The sequence below is a fragment of the Lupinus angustifolius genome, unplaced genomic scaffold (genome assembly GCF_001865875.1).
Source record: "Lupinus angustifolius cultivar Tanjil unplaced genomic scaffold, LupAngTanjil_v1.0 Scaffold_29_3, whole genome shotgun sequence".
Lineage (NCBI taxonomy): Eukaryota > Viridiplantae > Streptophyta > Magnoliopsida > Fabales > Fabaceae > Lupinus > Lupinus angustifolius.
In genome coordinates this window covers 19,646-43,886 of record NW_017720548.1, presented here as the reverse complement: position 1 = coordinate 43,886, position 24,241 = coordinate 19,646, and the positions used below count along the sequence as shown (strand labels likewise).

The 24,241-nt window shown below is 35.5% G+C and overlaps 1 protein-coding gene across 1 annotated transcript; it reads right to left on the bottom strand.

The window, feature by feature from the left end:
* Positions 1-618: 618 nt before the first annotated feature.
* On the bottom strand, positions 619-9,645 carry LOC109338553 (putative 3,4-dihydroxy-2-butanone kinase). The gene is made up of 20 exons (XM_019575820.1): positions 9,406-9,645; positions 8,265-8,338; positions 8,120-8,183; positions 7,764-7,876; positions 7,616-7,663; positions 7,209-7,280; positions 7,029-7,118; positions 6,623-6,796; positions 6,177-6,260; positions 5,005-5,060; positions 4,382-4,512; positions 4,217-4,309; positions 3,919-3,983; positions 2,762-2,905; positions 2,616-2,656; positions 2,370-2,453; positions 2,211-2,284; positions 2,018-2,130; positions 1,841-1,936; positions 619-996 (listed from the first exon to the last, which is right to left on the bottom strand). Exons 1-20 carry the CDS (start codon positions 9,443-9,445, stop codon positions 871-873), a joined length of 1,782 nt encoding a protein of 593 aa, XP_019431365.1. The 5' UTR covers positions 9,446-9,645; the 3' UTR covers positions 619-870.
* Between the last annotated feature and the right edge of the window lie 14,596 nt (positions 9,646-24,241).

Here is a 24,241-nt window from a genome sequence, read left to right as displayed (position 1 = left end):
TATTTTGCTTTACTAATTGAATTTTAAATGAATAATTTTTAAGGGTGCTAACACCTTCCATAATCTGTAATCGACTCCCGAGCTCAGAATCTCTATTCAAAGACTATATTATCCAAATTGGGCATAAATGAGAGTTTTCTATGTTTTAACCGCAAAAAACATAGTGGCGACTCCAAATAAATTGGGAGAGGTAGAAATCAAGTTCGCCTCTTCCTAAGTCGCAGAGCCGGTCTTCCAACCGAAAATCAGGTCGCGACAATCATAATTTCTTTTTACATAAATAACCCATCTTATCTAATAATAGGCCCCACATTGATCTTAAACCCTGTGTTTAATTAAATGAATCAAGAATCTTTGACTCAACCAGTATTCATATTAAACCCTATAGCAAGCTCAAGTGTTTTCTTTCCCACTATATTTTTTACTCTTCAAATACTCTTAAATCAAATGAGCTTTAAACCAAATGAGGGAGAAAACACTTTTTTCCCTCTTTCTCCCCTCTTTATATGATACCAAATGGAGCATAAGTGAGATCGTATCTAACAACACCATACTACTTTTTGGCCTCCCAGCAGTCAGCGGAAAACCAGATGCACGTAAAATTGAACTGGTAATCAATAGACCAACTGTAAAAATTGCAATCATAAAGCTACTATTGAAAAGGGTATTATTGTCGATTGTAGCCATGAACTGTTCAGGTTTACATCCACTTTGAGTTTTGGCATATAAAAGTGACTCTCAATCGCTCTCTCAGCATTATGCAGCAAAGACATAAGCGGAGAACCTAATAGTTACAGGATTACAAAATCAGGAACAAAACTTGGCTAAATCCGCACAAACAAGAATTGTATGAAGAGCATTATATGTAAGCTAACTCTTGTGTTTTTGTTCCTTCACAGCTAAGGCTGCAGCTCTGTACCATGACGCTGCAGCCATTGCACCAGGATCAGGAACTGATGACAGCATCTCTGCAGACACATAAGTAGAACGACCAGCCTGCATATATATGCTACCTCATCAGATCCACTAATAATGACAAAACAATGAACAAAAACACCCAATGATTAACTGGACCAACTGTCCATTTTTCATATTAACATGAATTGTTTCTGAACCAGTTATTACTATTTAAAATGAGCTTTTCAAAATTGTAACTTGGTAAACCCTCTTTGGTAAAGATGGCCAGCCGATCATAACAGCCATGAAATCAGGCTCACTTGAGAAAAACTAATCAACTAAACAACTGCAACAAAGCCTTTACCCACTATGTGCAGTTGACTACATAGCTCAGACAAGTTCTGTCTCATGAACTATAAGTCTTCAAATAAAGTAAAACAAGTTCTGGTGATCTTTTTTCTTCTTAAAAGATTAGCATAAAAAGATGCTGAGATAGGATGTAAGATTCGGTCATGTTATAATTGTGAACCAGAACAAAACACAAAGGTAACATTTCCTATGCTATCAGGGAAGTATTTTCTTTTTTCTTCCAAATATTAAACTTGATGACATTAGTAATAGTTGTTTAAGTTCTCTCTTCTTGTTTACAAGTTTTAATGTTTTATAAATCCATGGTTACCACATGAAATAAATTTACTTAAAAATGGTCAGATCCTACACACTAATAATAGGATTAAATTTTCTTCTGCTAACAGTGTAATGAGAATCACACTATAAAAGAATCATAATTTACAACTTTCTTTATTGATATGAAAAATATTCAACTGCAAGTTAAAAGCTTCAGTTACAACAATATAGCACTTTCATCACTGATGTAAAAATTTAGTGTGGATAAAATTTATACTGTTAATCAGTATATAAAGAATCAATAATAAGTTGTCACCTGTGCCTGCATGTGCTTGGTTGACTCAGCTCCAGCTAATGCAGCTTCAGAAGAGAGGAGAAAAGCAGTGGAAGGATCATTACCAATATCTAGTTTCTGCAAAGACAAAGCATAGTGAGTAACAGTAAAATAAGGCCATATAAATAATGAAAGGAAATAAACAGCTACTGTGAACACCTTTTGGAGAACTAACAATGCTGGAATAAGGGCATCGAGCAATGTTCTATAACCAGCACTAGCACCCCCATATTTACTTACAGCAGCAATAGAAGCTGCGAGTGCTTCAGCCCCTGAATCAAAATACTCATGAGATATGGAAGTCCAAACAAATGAAACTAAAAAAGGAGGGAAAAAGAGAGCATATTCTCACATTGTTTTGAAGTGAAACCAGAATGTGAGCTTCCTTTCAGTTGTGTATATGCTGCCTTAAAAAATATTGTATATCTGAACAGAGTAATAGTGAGTAAAAGGCAATAATAGACAACATTAACAATTTAACTTTAAACAAGGCACAAGAATAGCAGAATACATGATCCCACTTGTTCCTCCCATAGCTCTTCCAATTGACGATCCAATTTCTCTGACAGTTTCTGCAGCATCATTCAGAGGGTAGCTGTGAAGAAATAATAGCAGTTTAGGTCAGACGGTGATTAAAAATTCAATACATCAGAAAATAACTGGTTACGGACAAACTTAACATACTAGCACTAACACTTTGTTGTTTATTTAAGAACGACAACCACTAATATATGTAAACAAGCTTTAGCAGACATACTTTTTGATGTCCTCAAGAATTGCTTTTGCACCTCTATACATCTGCAGAAGATAAACCAGATACAGCATAACAGTAAGTTAGTAATGCACATGATACATCAATAGCTGTAAAATGGACTAGGTGGCAATTTAGAGGATAGGACTCACAGTAGACCCGCAGTCACCATCACCAACTTTACTGTCCCATTCATTTAGACTGTCCTTAAGATTTATAATTGCATTTGCAGCAGCTTCAATGGCTGCCTCAAGAATTTGGCCTTGTTCATTTAGTTGCAGTGGACGGCTCCGTGGCTTATATAAAAAAAACATATGGAAATCAGATATAACAAGTTATATTAGAAGGTAAGAAAACATAAAATAACTGAGACAGAATATGTGTTTCCCTCTAGGAAGAAAAGATGTTAAGGAGTTTTAAGCATCATTGTTAACCAAATCCTCAGTTGACAAAAGGGACACAAAATCTTCCATAAATAGGCACAAATAAGAGAAGAGCTGCATAAAAGAACATTATTCACTGTGAAATTTGAAGACTTTTTTTTTCATATACAAACAACGCTAATTACAAAAGTACCATAAACAATTAAACTAATAATTTGGTTGGATGTATGTAGTCTTGATCCTTGACAATTTTAATCTTTCTTTTTTAACTATTATTGCATTAAATAAAATATAATCCTAATAAAAAATTGATATATGTAACATGAGTTTCTCCTCAAATAGAAAATTCACTCCAAACTTTTACATATGTATGAACATGGAAGAGGAAGATAACATAATCTTCAGGAAGTACAAATGATAGCTACAGATGGCCAGATGATGGATGCTACTAGCAAGAAGTACAGAAATAGATGGCAGGAAGGGAAGGGTTTTAAATGGTTGAAGTTGGACTACTGCATCAATATCAAGAAAAATATGGAACAAATTGAGAAAAAATTTGTGAATGCTAATATTTGTGAACCAAATGAAGCCTCAAGGAAACTAGAACAATACTTGGTAGATATAATTAATTGAGACACAACATGCACGTGAAATATGCTTACCTTTTAGTTCTTCCAATGTTTATGTGCTAAAAATGTCTTATTCAGAAAGCAGTTAGAAATATTATAAGGTCTGTAAATTTCAAAAATAAATTATTAAACCAACAAAGATGGCAAACATAAATCAAATGCTAGTCTGATCAACAACTAAGACAAAAACTACAAATCCACAATTATATCCATGCTTATTTACTTTTGACTAAGAATTCACATGGTAAGAGGCCACAATTGTCACATGAGGAAAATGACAGATTTTCATGTATATACCTCGTCACTCTTTGCTGATGGAGATGGGGGAACCGGAACAGGAATCTTAGCAGGCGGGCGATGACCTTCAAGAAAGAACAACTTTAAAAGTTCAGCAAACAAAAAATTGAATTAATTATTCTGCTTCCATCAATGTTACAGTTGAATTTACACTTCAGAGAGAAGAAACCTATGTTGTCACTACAATTTATTAACAAATGATAATGATAATAATAATTAATAATAGTAATAATAAAGCATTCTGAATTATCTATGAAATGAAATTGATCAAATAATATAGATAAAGCAAATTTCCGACCATCAACTGCAACAGGCCAATATGGTGCTTTAGTTGCTGCATCTAATCGTTGAAGAATAGGCAGATCAGCTCTCATGATAGAAATTGAGAAGCCTGCAACAAATGTTAATCAGTCTTCTCAATGAATCACAAAGAATAGCTAATTACCATTGTGTGGAAATACACCTGCCATATCAATAGAAGTCATAAACGACCCTGTATAAACTCTATCCACAGCCAGTCCATGCTCCAGCTGCAATTTTGGAACTGCCTTTCCTGCCACGATCATTAGTTCCATTAAAGGAGTGCTACCTAACCTGCATTTGAAGAACCTTGCAGAAGGTTAATAAACCTTCTCCATAAATGCAACTTCTCTGGTCAAAAGCAATCTTGAACATCGAAAAAATTGTAGAAATCATTTTCAGATAAAAGAATTTGAAATTGAACTATGGGGTTGACTGAGTTAGGAAAAACTGAAGATATTTTAAACATAACATGCATGCAAGAAAATACATGCATTTTTTAATAAGGAGTTACAGAGATAGAAGAGAAGTTTAAAGAATGGAGATTTAAAATACAAAGTTCAAAAGATTGATGAATTATGCTACCAAATAAAAAGCCAATATATTTCTAATAACATGGAAATCAAAGCAGACATTTGTTTTGCATGTAGCCTCTTTCATAGTGATTTAATCTCTTCTTTTTCCATCATTCTGTAACATGAAGCTTACTGAGCTAATACCCAAGAAGAATACAAGGATATTTCACACCAATTAATTCTTAAGCAAAGATAATATTCATGGACCTACCCGTTAACCATGAGGACCACCCTACCACCTCGTGTGATTGGAACATAGTTTGTTTCCTGGAAACATCACCAACAGAAAAGTAGTGTAATTCATTACAAAGAAAAATAATTGCACTGCATACAAGGACATAAAAACAGTTAAATATTTTTTTGTTGAAAAAACAAGTACTATGGATTAATATCTCAAATTTTGATTTACAAATAAATTAGAACTAAAAAAGAATAGTCTTGTTGCAATTTCTTTATAAAATATAAATAGTAAAATGAACTCATTTCCTATCGTTCACAACATTTCCTGCCTACTGATTATAGGATTTCAAACCATCCTTATCTAGTTTATCTGTTTTCATCATGTTTTTTTCTGCTTGGTCCTGCTTATATTTGATTATCCTTGAGAGAAGATTTTCATCGTTAAACCCCAACATCCTTACTGCCATTAATCCAACATTATTTGCATTAATAATTCCAACAAGGGAAAAAGGGTCAGCTTTCTGATCCTCAAGTATCAAATAGAGTGAATATACTCAAGTAATATAATAAAGTAATATACTTAAGGCGATCCCACAGAAGCAAGAATAAAACTTCATGATAAGTAGATAAAGCCATCCCCCCTGGACCTAACATCTTGATCAGAGGGCTGTAACATTTGAATATCCTCCCCAATTTTCATGTGTCATTATTTATTGCTGATTTAATTCAGAGGAAAACTCATCATGTATGTATTTTCCTGCTGTCTCTCTTCTTTATACTAATCTATCCTGATATAATCCAATATATGAAAAACCTTATCCTAATAATTAGGTGCTAGTGTTAGTAGGTGGTTAAAGTTAACTGCAATTAAAATATCGTTTATTCTTTTTACTCACTAAATAAAAACAAACTGATCAATGTGCAAGGTGTTAGCATATTCAGTGCAAAAATGACCATGACTAGTATACATATATGAAATAGAAGAAAATAAATGCAGAAAATAAAAATTGAGAGTTCAAGACATGGCGCATAGAGGTCATGTCAGAAAAATATATAGAGAACAAAGCCCGTGCATCAAATACACCAGTATTTCTTTTATTTTTTTGATGTGATGGCATGGCACAGTAAATGTTATGAGAGCATATTGTTCCCAGTTAATCAGTATAATTCAGCCAAGAGAACTCCAGACATATTGTGGCATACCGTGGACAATATTTCCTTCAGAACATGAGAAATCACCACATCTACAGGCTGGAGATCAGCCACAGCTGCACCAGGTTCTCCATGCTGTAAAAAGTGGCAATTATAATCAGCATATTAGGAATTTGAATGAGAAATGAAAGCAGTAAAGAGAGATTCCAATTGGGAGATAAATATCAAATACTCATGTATAATGATTTTATGAATAATAAATAGAGAAAAGGAATGGAAGTACAAAGAAATGAGATATAAAATCCAGAAAACTGAAGAGAAGAGTAAATAAAAGTGTCTCTAGTGCCATGAGTTGAAAAACGCAGAAAAATAATAACAAAAAGAACAGAACTTATTTGAGGATATAAAAACTTGACTGAAAATTTTGCACAACTACGACTTATTTTTTGGAATTATATACTTCATGCTAAAAAAATGTCTAGCTGTAGGAAACTTACAATTCCAAGACCCAACTCCATCTTTCCTGGGCCCAAACGATCTGATGTAACCTGACCAGGAAGTGTGCACACTGTTAAAGCAACACCCATCGTCCCCACCTTTTCAGATGCACTTTTAGCTTCAGCAGCAACATCAGCAAGAGAAAGGCCAGCAGCCGCAGCAGCTCCTGCAACCTGTCTCACTCAATAAAAATGTGTAAATAAATAACAATCTGGCAGTATAATATAATATGCTTATATAATAATATATCTAATGCTGTTATCAAACAGAATAAATTTTGTATTCAGACACAGGCTAGAAAGTCCCTTCATATGTGGGCATGAAAAAGTGTGGTTTAAAGTGTGCATTTATATGCAGGAGGGACAAACAGTACAGAAAAACACAAAAGTGGCTTTGTGAATGAACCTTATGAACGAGAACAGTCCCTGCTAAACCTCTTCTTCCAGCAATCCCACGAGGTGGAGGTAGTGCACAATCATCCCCAACAATGACAGTCTGCAAATAGTAAAATACAATCTCCTACTTTATATACATTATACTAATTATTTAGAGTACGAGGAGAAAAGAGCTGTCAGCTAAACATACCTCCACTTCATAACCTTCAGATTTTGCTTGCTCAGCGGCCAAACCAAAGTTCAAGCGATCACCAGTGTAGTTCTATCAACATCCAAATTTGATTACTATGAATCCAGAAACAAAAGTAAATCCTAATGACTCCACATGAACATATGGTAAAAACCACACTGTCGTATATGTTATTCTCGATTTAGCAGATTTCACAGGGTGTCTAGTTTTTTTCTTCGGGAAGGGGGTTTACATGGTGTCAAGTATTTTTGTAACAAAGAAACTTACTTTCAATTCTTTTCGCCATTTATTGTCAATTTCTATGCAAATTCATCTCACACACATACTGATCCAGAAAACCAATGTGAAAACCAGTACTTAACAAGGCAAAGTGCTATAGTATGACACAAGGAAAAAACAAATAATACCTTTACAATCAGAAGACACCCCATTGGACCAGTTACAGCTCGTATCCCCTAAATTATTTAATCATAATAGAAATATAAAAGTGATCAATATATTAATTACTAAACAGTGTTATAGACATCACTTCCAGTTCTCTAGAAATAAACATACAGCTAGAATTGAATCAACTGGTGGAGAAGAAAAGACATCTCCACAGATGGCTGCAGTCAGCATTCCTTCTCCGACAAATCCAGCATGAGTAGGCTCATGGCCACTTCCTCCCCCTGAAATACGAATTGTAAAACTACACAGTAATTCTCATAGTGAAACTAAGTGATTATTGAACAAATGAAGTCGCAAAATTACTCAAAGAGGTTCTGTTCATATATGTTTTTAACAGGGTAAAATTCCATACTTCCACAGTTTGGCCCTTCACCCAAAATGACAATTCCTACATCCTTTTGTGTGAATCTTAATAATACAACTAGAATTGAACCGAAAAGCACTTTCAATAAACGAAAGCAGACCTGATATTACTGCAACCTTGTCGTATTTTGCATATGGAACATCAGCGCGTAAGACAACCTTCACCTGCATTCCAACAAAGAAAAGCTTCAGGAACTGTCATGGATGCAAAAACTCATGCAAGTTCTGAGTAGTGTGTGTAATCACCTGAGGAAAGCCATCTAAATACTGTAAACCAGGATATGTCTCGACAAGACCATCAATGAATTCAGTCACAACATCTGCAATTAAATTGAAAGCAAGAAATTATTACCCTGTTGTCTATCACAACACAAAAGCACTAGATAGGATTGCACCTAATACTACTGCCATCATCTTCTGACATTGCATCATAATCTTCGAAGTAAAACAGTTAATAATTAACAGCAAATTGTCGAAGGATACTGATACAAGCAATGGTTTTCCTCATTCCCCACTCATTTTAAGGCCAGTGAGATTTAGTCAATTATACAAAAACATTTCTCGTTCAAAGAGTTAAATAAATGAACAAATGAAGACAGCCAAAAGATTTAAGCTAAACAATATTTCTCCACATTCCAATAGAACAAGAAAAACATAGTCAGTGCAAACCCATTTCCAATCATAACATTCAAAAGCATGAAAAAAACAGTTAGATTTCATCAATGGTGAGAGATTGAACGGATCAGAGAAGGAATCTAACAATTAATCTTCTCAAATTGAATCCTAAACCCCAAACTTCGAGCTGAAACAATTAATTTTTTTAAACACTTAAATTAACAGAAAAAGAAAAACTAAATTCAATTATAAAACATTATCCTACGAACTTGTTTCAAGTTCAATGCTAAAAGAAAAGAAAAAAGAAGTCAACAAAATAGACAAGACGGAAAGAGTTAAACGTGAGAAAACAACAGTTTCTTCTCGAGCGCAGGGTGCTGATTTCCGATGGCAACACTGTAAGGAATCTAGCATTTATTCTTCTCACGTTGAATTATAAAATTCGAACTGAAACACTTCAATTAACAAGAGAAACATCGATTATCCTCCTAATACAAACATCGATTTGCTTCATTTGAAGCTCAGTGCGATTCAGTGAAAGGCGAATGCTAAAACATTTCAGGTTAAAAGAAAAAACACAGTCAACAAAATGCAGAACATCGAAAACTCGAACACAATTTCTTCTACGACGAAGAAAATAGTAAGACAACTCCGATTCCCGATTTGAACAGTTGAAGTGAACAAAAATTGCATCCAAATTTCATCAACAGTGAGAAAGTGAACGGAACAAGTAACAAAGAAACAAGAGAGAGGGAGAGAGAGAGAATCGTACTAATGGGATCGCCGATGAGCTTCTTCGCCGGAAATGCCATTGAAATGAGGTATCGGAGAAGCGGTTACTGAAATTGAAAGAGAAAAAGGAGAAAAAGTGAAAACCCTAGAAACGGTTTTGCATGTAAACAGTGAGAGAGAGGGGGGGAAGAGATGATGTTGGTTGTGTTTTGGTGGTGAGGTGTGGGTGGCTCTTTATATACACACGAGAAAGAGAGAAAGAAAACGAGAGCGGAGTTGTGATAGTTGCTTGTACCAGCACGAAATATATATTAATATTTAATTACGTAAAATAATCAATGAATAGACAAAGCTATCCATATCCAAAATGCCTTCTCCTTTTTTACCATTCCCTTTTTCCTTTTCTTATTACAAAGTTGTATCGGATTTTCTTATATTAAACTCATTTTTTATTAATATTTTACTAAAATTATATCTCATGAATAATGTTATATCATCGTATTAAATTCTGATGTTAATCTTGTCTGCGCACAATAAAGTTACGTATGTCACTTATAAATTAATCATTAATAAATAGAGTATTTCTTTATAACATATATCATTTTCTTGAGGTAGGAGGATATATCATTTCCTCTGTGTAACATGTATCACTTAACATATTAATTCCTTTTATGTAAACTTTAGACTTATTTTTAGAGTTTAGAATAATGTTGTATTCTTCTAATATATCTTCATATTGATCCTTCTATATATGAGAAATTGATACGTTTTATTTATAAACCAATTATTAAATAAATAAAGCATCACTCTGTGACATATGTCACTTTCTTGTAAGTAAATGAGTTAGTAAGAGGATATATCATTTTCATTTTATTTAAGGGGATGACATCTTCCTCTTTTGTTTCACAAAGAGTGTTATTTGAGTATTAAATTTTTAACTTAAATTTCCTTCAACCAATCATAATATGGAGTGACATAATTTGTGTGATAGCAATGATCTTTTGTTTAAAGTCAATGATAATTAAATATGAATGGTAAATGATAGTAAAATAGAAAAAATTATTATTGTGTTGGCACATACATCATTTTTTCTTATTAAGAAGATATAAAATTATTAATGTTATTAAAATGATATTTTTGTCACCATTAGTAAAAAAAATGTAATATTTATATATTATTAATATAAAAATTTATATACAATCACTTACCATCATTCATTTAATTAATTAGCTTCGTTTTTTATGAATCAACTAGCTTGCTCAATACCAATGTTAAAACTGTAGCGATTATCAAATCGGTCAGGGTACTGGTATAGTGGTACAATGGTTCAACCAATGGTTCAGTAATTAAACCGCGTGCCGGTTAAACCGGACATACATACTAATATTTATATATATAAAAACTTATAACAAAAAAGTTTCAAACAGGTAGGTACTCAAATTTATAATATATATTTATAATCTACTCAAAATTCACATAAACAAACAACTTTAAGTCTTTAACAAATTCAAAGTTTAAATTACAAAACATATATGAGTCCAAATAACAACCGCAAAATATAAATAAATGACACGAGTTCACAACTCACTCTACAAAACAAATAAATTTGGAGTTTTAACATTTAACATCAAAGAGTCAAAGTTGTCTCATATTGATATTATATTTTCCACCAAATCCTATTTTCAGACACTACTCAAAGATTACACAAATGTCACTGAGATTACACGAATGTTATGAACCAAAATGTGTAATCTATGTATGCCTTGGAAACATGTGTCTTGAAGTGTTGCAAAGGGTTGGAAAAATGGGTCACCTTGTAATGAGTTTTTAAGTAAGTTTTTAAATTTTTTTCAAAAAAAAAATATGTGTATAATAAACCGACCAATTTAGTAATATAGCAACCGGTTCACCGGTTTTAACCAGTTTTTGACCGGTTTTGATACTTGACCGGTTTAATACCTGTACCATACCAGTTAGGAGTCTAATTCACCAGTTTTCCTGTTGAACCAGTTGGTACAAAATGGTTTTTGCAACATTGCTCAATACGCCAATAAAAGATAGCTTCCTAAATACGAATTTGCTTAGTTAAGAGTAGATTAATAAAAAATTACATAAGCTATCAGATTTGAATATGAAATGATTAAGAAGTAAAGGAGGATAAAAAAGTACTTAAAATCAGCACGTGGTTAATATTTTTCTTAAATAAAATTCGTGTTTGAGACTTATGCTTGCTAGAATTGGATAATAGTAGACTTGATGACCAAGTTTTTCCTACTAATTATTTAATTCAAGCATATCATTTTCACACAAAAAATGAATACTATTGTTTTGACATGTATCTTAATGCATGTCACTGTGTTTTTTTAATTGAATAAATTTATTATTATTGATTCACATAGATATAAATTATATGAATATGTATTTGTGCTCGTGCTATTAATATTTTATTCAACCACTACAACATCCACAATTTCATGGACTTAATCTATTAAAATCTAAAAAATACAATGTAAAAAATCTATTATTTGTAATAATAATAGAATTAGTTCTTGAAAAATAATATGAGATATAAGATAAAAATACAAGTATGAAATTGATTCTGTCTATAAGTATATATTATTCCAAATATGATTGCTATCTAAATATATTAATTATTTTGACTTGTTAATTATTTTATTCTTAAAGAAGTGTAATTGAAAATTACCTATATTATATTTAATGAATCAGTTTTGTAATCAATTGATTTTGATACTTGCTATAAACCATAAAAATGTTTTCATTTTCATTTATACTTTTTATTCTATAGATAATAGCAAAACATGGTGTAACTTGCGTAATTTTCACTTCCTATTTTGTCATTTACATTATTTAATTTTACAAAAAAACCATATAATTCTAATTAATTATCACCAACACATTAATTAACCACATCTCTCACCTTAAATTATACATTATCATAAACACACACAAAATATAATATAAAGTACACTAAACACAACAAATACATTCTAATTCTAAAAAATGAAATATATAAAAACCGAATATATAATATCATGCAATATTAACCGGCAGACACAAAGTGTCTGTACACACTAATATATATAATGCAAATACATTTAATTATATGTCATAACTTTTTTTAACAAAAATAAAGTTATTTAGATAAGAAATGACAAATATATTTATACCCGTAGATTACATATAAAAATCATAAGAATAATGTATGGGCAAAAATGAGAAGTGATCATCCAGAAAACAAAACTGAAATTCTATTTTGTCTTATCCTCGTTTCTAAAAACAGAAATTCTTTTATTTAATTTTCTTTTTCTGAAATTCTATTTTGTCTTATCTTAATCCTCGTTTCTAAATCATAATTTCTTTTATTTAATTTTTTTAGGGAAATTCTCAATAAGTTAGTCACATTGTATAACCCACCCGTGCTGTCCCACACTTCACTCACCGGCGATGGATTCCAACATCCTCAACGACGCCGTTCAAGCAATACCACCGGCCACAACATCAGAGAGAAGAGGCTGAAACGCAGTGAGGTTAGTTGAAAACCTGTCGTTTCATCTTCAGTCCATTTTGCTTTGAATTTGAACAAAACAACCGTGGTTTCCATTTTTCACAGGCACTCGCCAAGAAGAAAATCGTTGAAGAACTCGTCAATTCAGCATGTGCCGAAAAAGACCACCTCGATTATTTCCCCGCCTTTCACCATTTCCACAAAAACGGTATCAGTTTTGAAATTGTGAAGTGCAGTTAGAAAGAGTCACGTTTAAACCTTATATATAGGACAATTGTAGGCATACATGGCCACAATTACAACAGTGATACAATTTCGATAACTCCCAAAACCTAAATATATCGGCTTGAAGCGGTCACGGACCCAGATTTAAAACCTTATGGTTAGATCATACAAAATTGGTTAGATCGGTTAGGGTCCATTGCTGACTTGTTAGTTAGTTATTATTTTAAGAGCAAATTGATGCAATAAGTTTAATAATTTAGTCACATGGCTTTACAAAAGTGATCTTTTTATTTATGACTCAGCAGACAAACATAATCAGTTTTCTAACTTATATGATCACACTAACAAGTGTGTGATGTGGGATGTCATTGTATGTATCTTTGTTAACATGGCAATGCAGGATTGTATGTAACATGGCAATGCAAGATTTAACTTATATGATCACACTAACAATGCAGGATTTTCTCTCTGTTGTTTGATGTCAGGTCATGGGCCAGTCGTGGCAATAAACTTTCCTCTCTTATTAAGAACTATATTCAGAGTCTCCTAAGGTAGAAAGAACAATAGAGTGAGTCCACTGAAGTATGATAAATAATTTTCATTTGTTTATACTATTATAAGGAGGAAATTTTGTTATTTTCCCTTTTTGTTCATGGCGTTTTTTATTCCGTTCTAGAAAATGCACCTACCTGATGCTTTGAAAAGGAGAAAAAACATTCCTTTTGTTTGTACTGTAAGTACGAAAATAGTCATTTTCCTCCCTTTTGTTCATGGTTGTTCTGTTAGCATAGTTATTGAAACTAGAGAGGAGAGAGTTTACAACAACCCTGTACGAGCTAAAGTTGAGTACTTATTCCTTTGACAAACATCACACTCTTCTATAAAAGCCTTGATATTAGACCTCATTCCCTCCTAAAATAAGAAACTAGCAATCCTCTTGAAAGTTTTGAAGTGCCATGAGTACCCTCCCATAGGAGTTTCATGACATTAAGCCATAATAAGGGGAATTCTGTTTGAAGACTTGAACACTACTAATTTATCCTTATAGTATAGTACACCCTATATGAGTTCATAACTAGGGTGAGCATTAGGGGACACCACCAACTCTTGCATGACTCGCTTCCCCTTATGGTCTTGTTCGATCTCAAAATCCAACCCAATAAGCTTCACTTCTTTGGTTTGTCTTGATTACAAAGTGTCGTCTCATAAGATAGTTGTTAAGTGTCAAATTGTTAAGGAAATGTATATGATTGTGGGACACTTAATGCTTATTTATGCTAGAACTGCGTACAATTCGATAACTTAGTTAATCTTGTATTGTTTAGGAATTTAATTGTGTTGTGTTGTTTGCAGGCTAGGAAATGATGAACAAACGAGAAAAAAAATAAGAATAATGAGTTTCTAAACAACACAAGCCTCGCCCAAGCGAGGGAATGGTCGCCCAAACCATAATTCAGAAGAAAATCATTAGAAAACACTGATGTCCCTCGCCCAAGCGAGGGACTGTCGCCCAGGCGACAACTGAAGGCAAAAAATATGATAGCCTCTGGTTCTCCATCGCCCAAGCGAGGGTAGCTCGCCCAGGCGAGGTGTTCAGGCGTGGGAATGACATCTTCTCTCGCTCAAGCAAGAATCCCTAGCTTGAGCGAGAAACTAGCAGTTGGAGCCTGATATAGGCAGTTCTGAACAATAAGGAGGTTATCAAAACATTTCTGAAGCACTCTTGGCACAAAATATAGAGAGAAACACATTGGAGATTAGGATAGAAGTTGTGTAAACGATTCTACTTCATATTTCCTTGTATAATCTCATGATTCAAGCATTGTAATGGCAAGGATGCGTGAATAGATCTTGTAGTGGGTTTCGAAATGTAATCTTCTAACCTTTCTACTCCTGGATTCAATTCTATTGTAATTGTTATTTGATTTTGGGATGGTTATCCCGTTCTTAATGCTTGAATTTACTTTGCTACTAATTTCTTGCTCTTGGGTTCATGTTTAATTGGAAAGTTAAACTTGATACCGAATCTAGATCACCTTCCTTCATACATCATTGCTCTAGGAATGGAGAATGATGCATGAATTGCTTTTACATGGAACTTAATGCTAGTTAACCGGTCAAATATCCAAAGAATTGGTATTTGAGTGATTATCTAAGGATTTTACACTCAAGGAATTGATGTGAATGATTTGAAGAAAATGTGCATCTGAATCAGTAACTTCACAAGTTACTTGAATTTGAATCCATGAATGTCAATGGGAAATAATGGTGCATTTCGATCCCAGTTTATTTTAAATCTTTTTAATTTAATTTATGATTTTACACAACCAATTACAAAATTTCATAAATCCATTATTGTAAATATATACTCAATTTATTCTTGTAAGAATTAGTGTAAATCCACTCTGCTCCCTGATGATTATATCCTGGTATTTTACCGAACTTTATTACTTGGACGATACGGTGCACTTGCCGTTCCATAATTATCCAACAAGTTTTTGGCGCCGCTGTCGGGGAGCAATGAGCAATTTACATTAGTTCTTCACATAATTATTCTTTAAATTCTTTGTAGTATAGTTAACCCTTGTGCCAACCTTTGTTGTAGTCTTCTTATTTATGCTTTTGCGAGGTAAATCTAAAAAAGAGCAAATGCAATACAATCCAGAGATTGAGAACTCTACTAAAAGTAACCGGAAGAAAGCAAAAGAGAATATGGAGAATGCCAATAATGACGCTGATAATAACTCAAGGCCTAATCCTCCAAGGAGGATGTTAGGTGATTATGTCATGTATCAAGGTCCTCGACACTACTCTAGCATTGTGATTCCACATACCGCAAGGACAATGGAAATCAAGCCTGCATATCTGAATCTAGTCAGTGCTCACTACTTCACGGGCAATGGTTATAAAGATCTATATGCTCATCTGGATAATTTCTATGAGCTCGTGACCATTATGGGGTATTATGCTACTGAGAGGGAAGTTACATACATGATGATGTTTTCATTTTCCCTCATTGGTGAAGCTAGGGAATGGCTAAAATCACATCCAACCCAAAACTTAACCAATTAGAGCAATTTGGAAACTAATATTTTGACAAGATTATTCCCTCCAACGAGGTATGTGCATGCGAAGTTTGAAATTTCAACATTCAGACAAGGTGCAAATGAAGCGTTTTATGAGGCATGAGAATGTTTCCAGGTGTTGCTGAGGAAATGTCCCAACCATGGGTTTGAGGATGTCGACCAACTAAATATTTTTTGTAATGGGTTGAAGCTAGAGACTAAGATGATATTAGATGTCGCAATTGGTGGCACTATGATGGCGGTGGATGTTGAGCAAGCCACTAGAATTATTACTGCATTATCTACTACGGATCAGCAAAGTTAACATAATAGAAGGACAATACAGAAGAGAGGGGTGCTAGACTTGAATACTTCTTATGCCATTCTGGCTCAGAACAAGATTCTGACACAGCAGATTGAGGCACTCACAAAGCAAATGTTCAAGTTGCCTCAACAATTAAATGTGGTATAGACTCCTTCAGTTCATCAACAAGTGCTACATTGTGAGTTTTGTGGGGGTGATCATGTTACTAGTCATTGCCAATGCCTACCAACACAAAAGAAGAGGAGGTTCAGCATGTTAATAATCAAACTCGGCAGGGTAATTTCCCTAACAACCCTTCATTCAACAATCAGTTTTCACAAGGTTGGAGGGGAAACCAGAACCGTAATCAGAATTTTGGGTGGAGACATGAGGTAGGACCTTCTAACAGGCAACCACCATACCAACCATCTTATCAGCAAGGTCCACATCCACCATTACATGAGAGGCAGACATAGTTGGAAAAGACATTAGAGAAATTCATGCATGTCTCCATTTCAAACTAGAAAAATACTTATGCATCTATCAGGAATTTGGAGACTCATGTGGGTCAGTTGGCTAAGCAAATGGTAGAGCAACATTCTGATCGACAACAATTCTCCACCAACTCTCAAACCAAATAAAAAGAACACTGCAAATCTATCATTATTAGAAGTGGTAACGTCATTGGTAAAGGTATTGGTGATAACTTAGCGGTTGAGGAAGAGGTTTTGAGAGAGACTAAAGCTGGAAAATCAGAGAAGGTAATCATAGTGACACAGAAGGGTGATGTGGTACAAGATGAGGAAGATGTTGCTACTAATGAGGATGACATAAAGGAGAATAGTGATAAGAGGAAGGGTGACCGACCTCAGTTGAAGAATCTCCTTTATCCAAAGAGACCTTCAAAGAAAGATAAGGAGCGACAATATGTTAGGTTCTTGGATTTATTCAAGAATCTCCAGATCAACATTTCTTTCATGGAGGCAATGGAACAAATGCCTATTTATGCCAAATTTATGAAGGACTTGTTGACAAAGAAAAGGAAGTTTTCAGAAGTGGCAATGACCTTAGAAGCTGGGTGTAGTGCTATCATTCAGAAGTCTTTGCCTGAAAAGAGTAAAGATCTGGACAGCTTCACTATTCTGGTCACTATTGGTGATCTGTTGTAAATGCACTGTTTGAACTGGGTGACAACATTAATTTGATGCCCCTTTCTATGCTGAAGAGGATTGGGGATTTGGAGATCAAGTCTACCAGGATGACCTTACAACTTCAAGCCACAGGCACCTCAACAATAATCATCTCCAAGGTGATCAACTGTCATCTCCAAGCTGAGGTGCATGTGGCTGGTTAGACACGTCACCCTGCTGAGGACCAGACTCATCTTTGTAATTCTGATTGATGTAATACAAAGTGATCGGGGGTTTGATCTTCTCAGTTCTGTCAACCTGAACCCTTTGCTGATCACAGATTTCGGTGATCAAGGATGGGAATCCCGAAGATCCCTTCTTTCTAGTTCTGACTACAATATTGTACATCTCACGCACAATGATCTTAGCCACATCAATCATCATACCCTTCAAGATTTCATAGATGAGATGACAATCAGCAAGGGGCAGAGATGAAACGTGACTGTTTGGAATCACGTTGTGGAGTAGAAAATTTATCGACACCTGAGCCAAAGTGGTCATATGCTTCCTATAGATCTGGAGGGGTTGTCCATCACTATTGGTGTTGTATGACCTTCCAGCCACGCACAGTACAACATCAATGCCTCTATTAGTGAATGCATCCTCGATTGCAGCATCATAATACTGGCACAAGCCCCCTCATGTGCCCTAAATGGATTGTTTAGCAAGTCATTGACAACGTCTCTGTCGAACAGGATGGTCTTACCCCTGACCCAAGACTTGTATGCAAATTCTTTCCCCTCTAGGGGATATGCATTGGCATAAAATTCACGAACAACATCAAGGTCGAACTTGTCATTTGGGCTTACCAATGGCCACTATTTCAGCTCATTTAGGGGTGTTGTGAAAATGGGATATTCATCCATTTCCATTTGCACCCTTCTTTCAGGAACGAAAACCCAGTTGAGGAGAAGGGTGTATCGCTTCTGTTTCCCCTTCTTTTTGAATGTAGTATGATCAAACTCTCATGGGGCCTGTGAAGTTGATGTTCCTCTCAACTTCTTAGGATGGGNGGGGGGGGTTCTTTTGAGCCAATGTCTTTTTCCTCCTGTAATACAACAAAACCACACAATCAGTGACATTACCAACAACAACCACTCATTTTCTTTCTAGTACAACCATTCTATTACATCAACTATAAACACATTGAACATTATAATCACTCATGAGTGTCACAATTATGAACTAAATTGGGGTTTCCCACTTAGAAAACCGGATTCTCTTGGTGATGCCACTCATGGTTCCACAACACAATGCAATGCAAAGCAACAACAATGTATCATCAAGAGCGCCTAATCTATCCTAAATGTGCCTAAAACAAATGAAACTTAACACAATGCACAAATAAGAAGATAATGAAGTCAAAAATGTACTTATAGTTGTTTACAAGCAAATGACACGCCTTCCCATATACCAGCTGAAAATGAGATAATCCAGTGGGTGCTTTGAATGCTGTTCGGTAGGCCCATAGTGCATCATCCAATTGAAGAGACCAATCCTTCCTTGTGGTTGACACTGTTTTTTCGAGAATTCTCTTGATCTCTCGATTGGACTCCTCCGCTTGTCCATTTGTTTGTGGATGATAAGGTGATGCTACCTTGTGTCGGACCCCGTAGTGTTGTAGGACCTTCTCCAATTGTGAATTGCAAAAATGTGATCCTCCATCACTAATAAGTACCTGAGGTGTGCCAAACCGACTGAATACATTCCTCTTCAAAAACTTGATCACGGTCTTAGCATCATCCTTTTGTGCAGCTACGACTTCTACCCATTTGGACACATAATCCACCGTCACCAGAATATATACTTGTGAGAACGATGGTGGAAATGGTCCCATGAAGTCAATCCCCAACAATCAAACACCTTAATTTCTTGAATGTTGGTTAATGGCATCTCATTCCTCTTGGAGATCCCACCTGATCTCTGGCATTTGTCACACTACTGTGCATACTTGAATACAGAAGGCCAGTAGAAGCCAGATTGGAGGACTTTTGTAGATGTCCTCTCTCCATTAAAGTGCCCTCCGCATGGCAAACTTTGACAGTGTCATAAGATGCTCTTAACCTCTTCTGTAGATACACATCTCCTCAATAATCTATCCGACCCAGTCTTAAAAAGATGAGGGTCGTCCCACACATACTGACGGGAATATCGCAAGAACCTTTTCTTTTGGTGGCAAGTCAACTCTTCGGGAATTACCCTTGTAGCTTTAAAGTTAGTCATGTCAGCAAACCATGAGCTTTCCTGAATCAAGAGAAGCTTCTCATCAGGAAACTCCTCCACCACATCTGACTCTCTCATTGTTACCTCTTGAATGACCAGTCTCGACAGATGATCTGCTACACAATTTTCGCTTTCCTTTTTATCCTTGATCACCAAGTCGAATTCCTACAATAACAAAATCCATCGCAACAATCTCGGCTTGGAATCCAATTTGGTTAGCAGATATTTAATAGCAGCATGATAAATGAAAATTATAACTTCAGAGTCAATCAAATAGGATCTAAATTTTTCCAAGGCATAAATTATAGCCAGTAATTCTTTTTCAGTTGTGGCATAGTTAACTTGTGCCTCATTTAATACTTTACTAGCATAGTGTATAACATGGAAAACTTTAGCCTTTCGTTATCCTAGTACCACACCGACGACATAGTCGCTAGCATCACACATAATTTCAAAATCAAGATGTCAGTCGGGTGCTACTATAACAGGAGCATAAATCAGTTTTTCTTTCAAGGTTTCAAAATATTTTGCACACTCAACATCAAAATGAAAAGCAGTATCTTTGTAAAGAAGATTACTGAGTGGCTTTGAAATTTTAGAAAAATCTTCTATAGAAACCTGCATGTCCAACGAAACTCCAAATTCCCTTGACATTAACTAGTGCTGGAAGATCCTTAATGACCTCAATCTTCTCCTTGTCAACTTTGATGCCCCGAGAAGAGATCTTGTGTCCTAAGACCACTCTCTCAGTCACCATGAAGTGACACTTCTCCCAGTTCAGTACCAGATTTGTTTCAACACATCATTATAGAATGATGTCCAAATTTTCGAAACAATTCTCAAATGACGACCCGAAGACCGAGAAGTCATCCATAAACACCTCAATACACTGCTCCACAAGATCAGAAAAATAGCTAACATGCACCTTTGGAATGTTGCTGGTGCATTGCACAGTCCAAATGACATCTTCCTGTGTACGAAGACACCAAAATGACAAGTGAAAGCTGTTTTTTCCTAGTCTTAGGGATCCACAATGATATGATTATAACCAGAATATCCATCCAGGAAGTAGTAAATGCTTATCCAGCCAATCTCTCAATCATTTGGTACATGAATGACAGAGGAAAGTGATCTTTGTGAGTAGCCTGGTTCAGTTTATGATAATCAATGCACATATGCCATTCAGTGATTGTTTTGGTCGGGATCAATTCATCCTTATCATTTCTAACCATAGTCATACCCCCTTCTTTGGGACCACCTGAACTGGACTCACCGACTTGCTATCAAATATTGGATAAATCATCCCAACATCTAATAGTTTCATCACTTCCTTCTTCACTACTTCCTTCATATTGGGATTAAGATGCCTCTAAGGTTGCGCCACCGGTTTGTAATCCTCTTCCATATGGATCTTATGCATGCAATAGCCAAGACTGATTCCATGCAAATCAGCAAGTGTCCACCCTATCTCCCCTACATTATTCTTCAGCACCCCAATTAATAATTGTTCTTCATCACATGAAAGGGCGCAACTGATAATTACCGGTTTCTACCCTTCTTCTTCTAAGAATACATACTTCAAATGTGAAGGAAGTATTTTCAACTCCACCTTTGGAGCCTCAGATGTCTTCTCTTTACCCAACTCTTCAATGCGATTCTAATTAGATACAACCTTGTGGGTGCATCCAACACTGCCATACATGTTTTGATCATCTTATCCTCCTCCATACTGCTTCCTTTTATGTCTCTCATCAATACCTTCTCAAAGGGACTACTCATATTCAAGTGAATGTCATCGAACATGAAAAAGTCCTCAATGACATCCACCCGAAAGCAGTGTTGCTTGTCCCTCAGATGATGTATAGCTTCAAAAATATTAAAATTTACCTCTTGGTCTTCAACTCTTACATTCAACTTTTCGTCATCAACATCAATAATAACCCGGGCAGTCTTCATGAAGGTCTGCCCAAAATAATAGGAACCTCCTTATCCTCCTCAATATCCATGATGACAAAATCCACTAGAAAAACTAACCCATCTACCTTTACCAAAACATCCCCCGCAACACCATAAGGATACTTAACAGATCTATCAGCAAGTTGCAAGGTCATCCTAATAGGTTTGATCTCATAAATCCCCAATCCTCTTCAGCATAGAAATGGGCATCAAATTAATGCTGGCACCCAGATTAAGTAATGCCTTTCCCACAGATAATTCACCAATACTGATCAGAATAGTGAAGTTGCCCGAGTCTTTAGTCTTCTCAGGCAAAGACTTATGAATGATAGCACTACACCCAACTTCTAAGGTCATTGTCTTTTCTAAAAACGTTCTTTTCTTGGTCAACGAGTCCTTCATAAATTTGACATAGATAGACATTTGTTTCATATCCTCCATGAAAGAAATGTTGAGGTAGGTCACTCTTCCTCTTATCACTGTTATCCCTTATATCATCCTCATTAGTAGTAACTCCTTCCCCATCTTGTACCACATCACTCTTTTGTGTCTCTCTGATTACCTTATCTGATTTTCCAACTTCAGTCTCTCTCAGAAACTCTTCCTCAACCGTTAAGTTCTCACCAATACTTTTACCAATGACCTTACCACTTATAGTAGTGATAGATATGCAGTGTTATTTCGGATTAGTTTGAGTGTTGGCAGAGAATTGCTATCGATTTGAATTTTGTTCTGTCATTTTCTTAGCCAACTGACCCACTCGAGTCTCCAAATTCCTGATAGAAGCATCAGTATTTTTCTGGGTTGAAACGGAGACTTGCATGAATTTCTCTAAGGTGTCTTCCAACTTTGTCTACCTCTCATGTAATGGTGGATGTGGACCTTGCTTATAAGATGGTTGATATGGTGGTTGCCTGTTAGATGGTCTTGCCTCTTGTCTCCACCCAAAATTCTGATTCTGGTTCTGGTTTCCCCTCCAATCATGTGAAAACAGATTGTTGAATGAAGGGTTGTTAGAGAAATTACTCTGACGAGGTTGATTGTTAACATAGTGAACCACCTCTTCTTATGTGTTGGTAGGCATTGAGCAATGACCAGTAACATGATCACCCCCACAAAACTCGCAGTGTTGCACCTGTTGATGAACTGAAGGAGTATGTACCACATTTAATTGTTTAGGCAACTTGGACATTTGCTTTTTGAGTGCGTCAATCTGTTGCGTCAGAATCTTGTTCCGAACCAGAATGACATTAGAAGTATTCAAGTCTAACACCCCTCGCTTATGTCATGTCCTTATATTATGCTAAGCTTGTTGATCTGTAGCAGATAATGCAGTAATAATTCTGGTGGCTTGCTCAGCATCCACCGCCATCATAGTGCCACCAGCTGTGACATCCAATATCATCTTAGCCTCTATCTTCAACCCATTACATAAAATATTTAGTTGGTCGACATCCTCAAACCCATGGTTGGGACATTTCCTCAGCAACACGTGGAAACATTCCCATGCCTCATAAAAAGCTTCCTCTGCACCTTGTTTGAATGTTGAAATTTCCAACTTCGCATGCACATATCTCTCCGGAGGGAAGAATCTTGTCAAAAACTTAGTTTCCATATCACTCCAATTGGTTAAGCTTTGTGTTGGATGTGATTTTAACCATTCTTTAGCTTCACCAAGGAGGGAAAATGGAAATAACATCATGTATGTAACTTCCCTCTCAGTTTCAGAATACCCCATATTAGCCACTAGCTCATAGAAATTATCTAGATGAGCATATGGGTCTTCATAGTCATTTCCCGTGAACTGATGAGCACTGACTAGATTCAGGTATGCAGGCTTGATCTCCACTATCCTGGTAATGTGTGGAATCACAATGCTAGAGTAGTGTCGAGAACCTTGATACATGGCATAATCACCTATTGTCCTCCTTGGAGGATTAGGCCTTGGGTTATTATCAGCGGCATTATTGGCATTCTCCATCTTCTCTAACTGAGACTCTAAATTTGTAGCCAGTTCAGAGCTATAATGTGCTTCCTGAGGACCCTATTGTCTCTTCTTTTTTGCTATCTTCCGGTTACTTTTAGCAGACTTCTCAATCTCTGGATTGTATTGTAGTTACTCTTTTTTAGATTTACTTTGCAAAAGCATAAATAAAAAACTACATCAAATGTTAGCACAAGGGTTTACTATACTACAAAGAATTAAAGAATAACTATGTACGAAACTCAATAAACTCTTTAAAGAACTAATGTAAATCGCTCATTGCTCCTCAGCAGCGGCGCCAAAAACTTGTTGGATAATTATGGAACGGCAAGTGCACCGTATCGTCCAAGTAATAAAGTCCGGTAAAATACCAGGATATCGTCCTCGGGGAGTAGAGTGGATT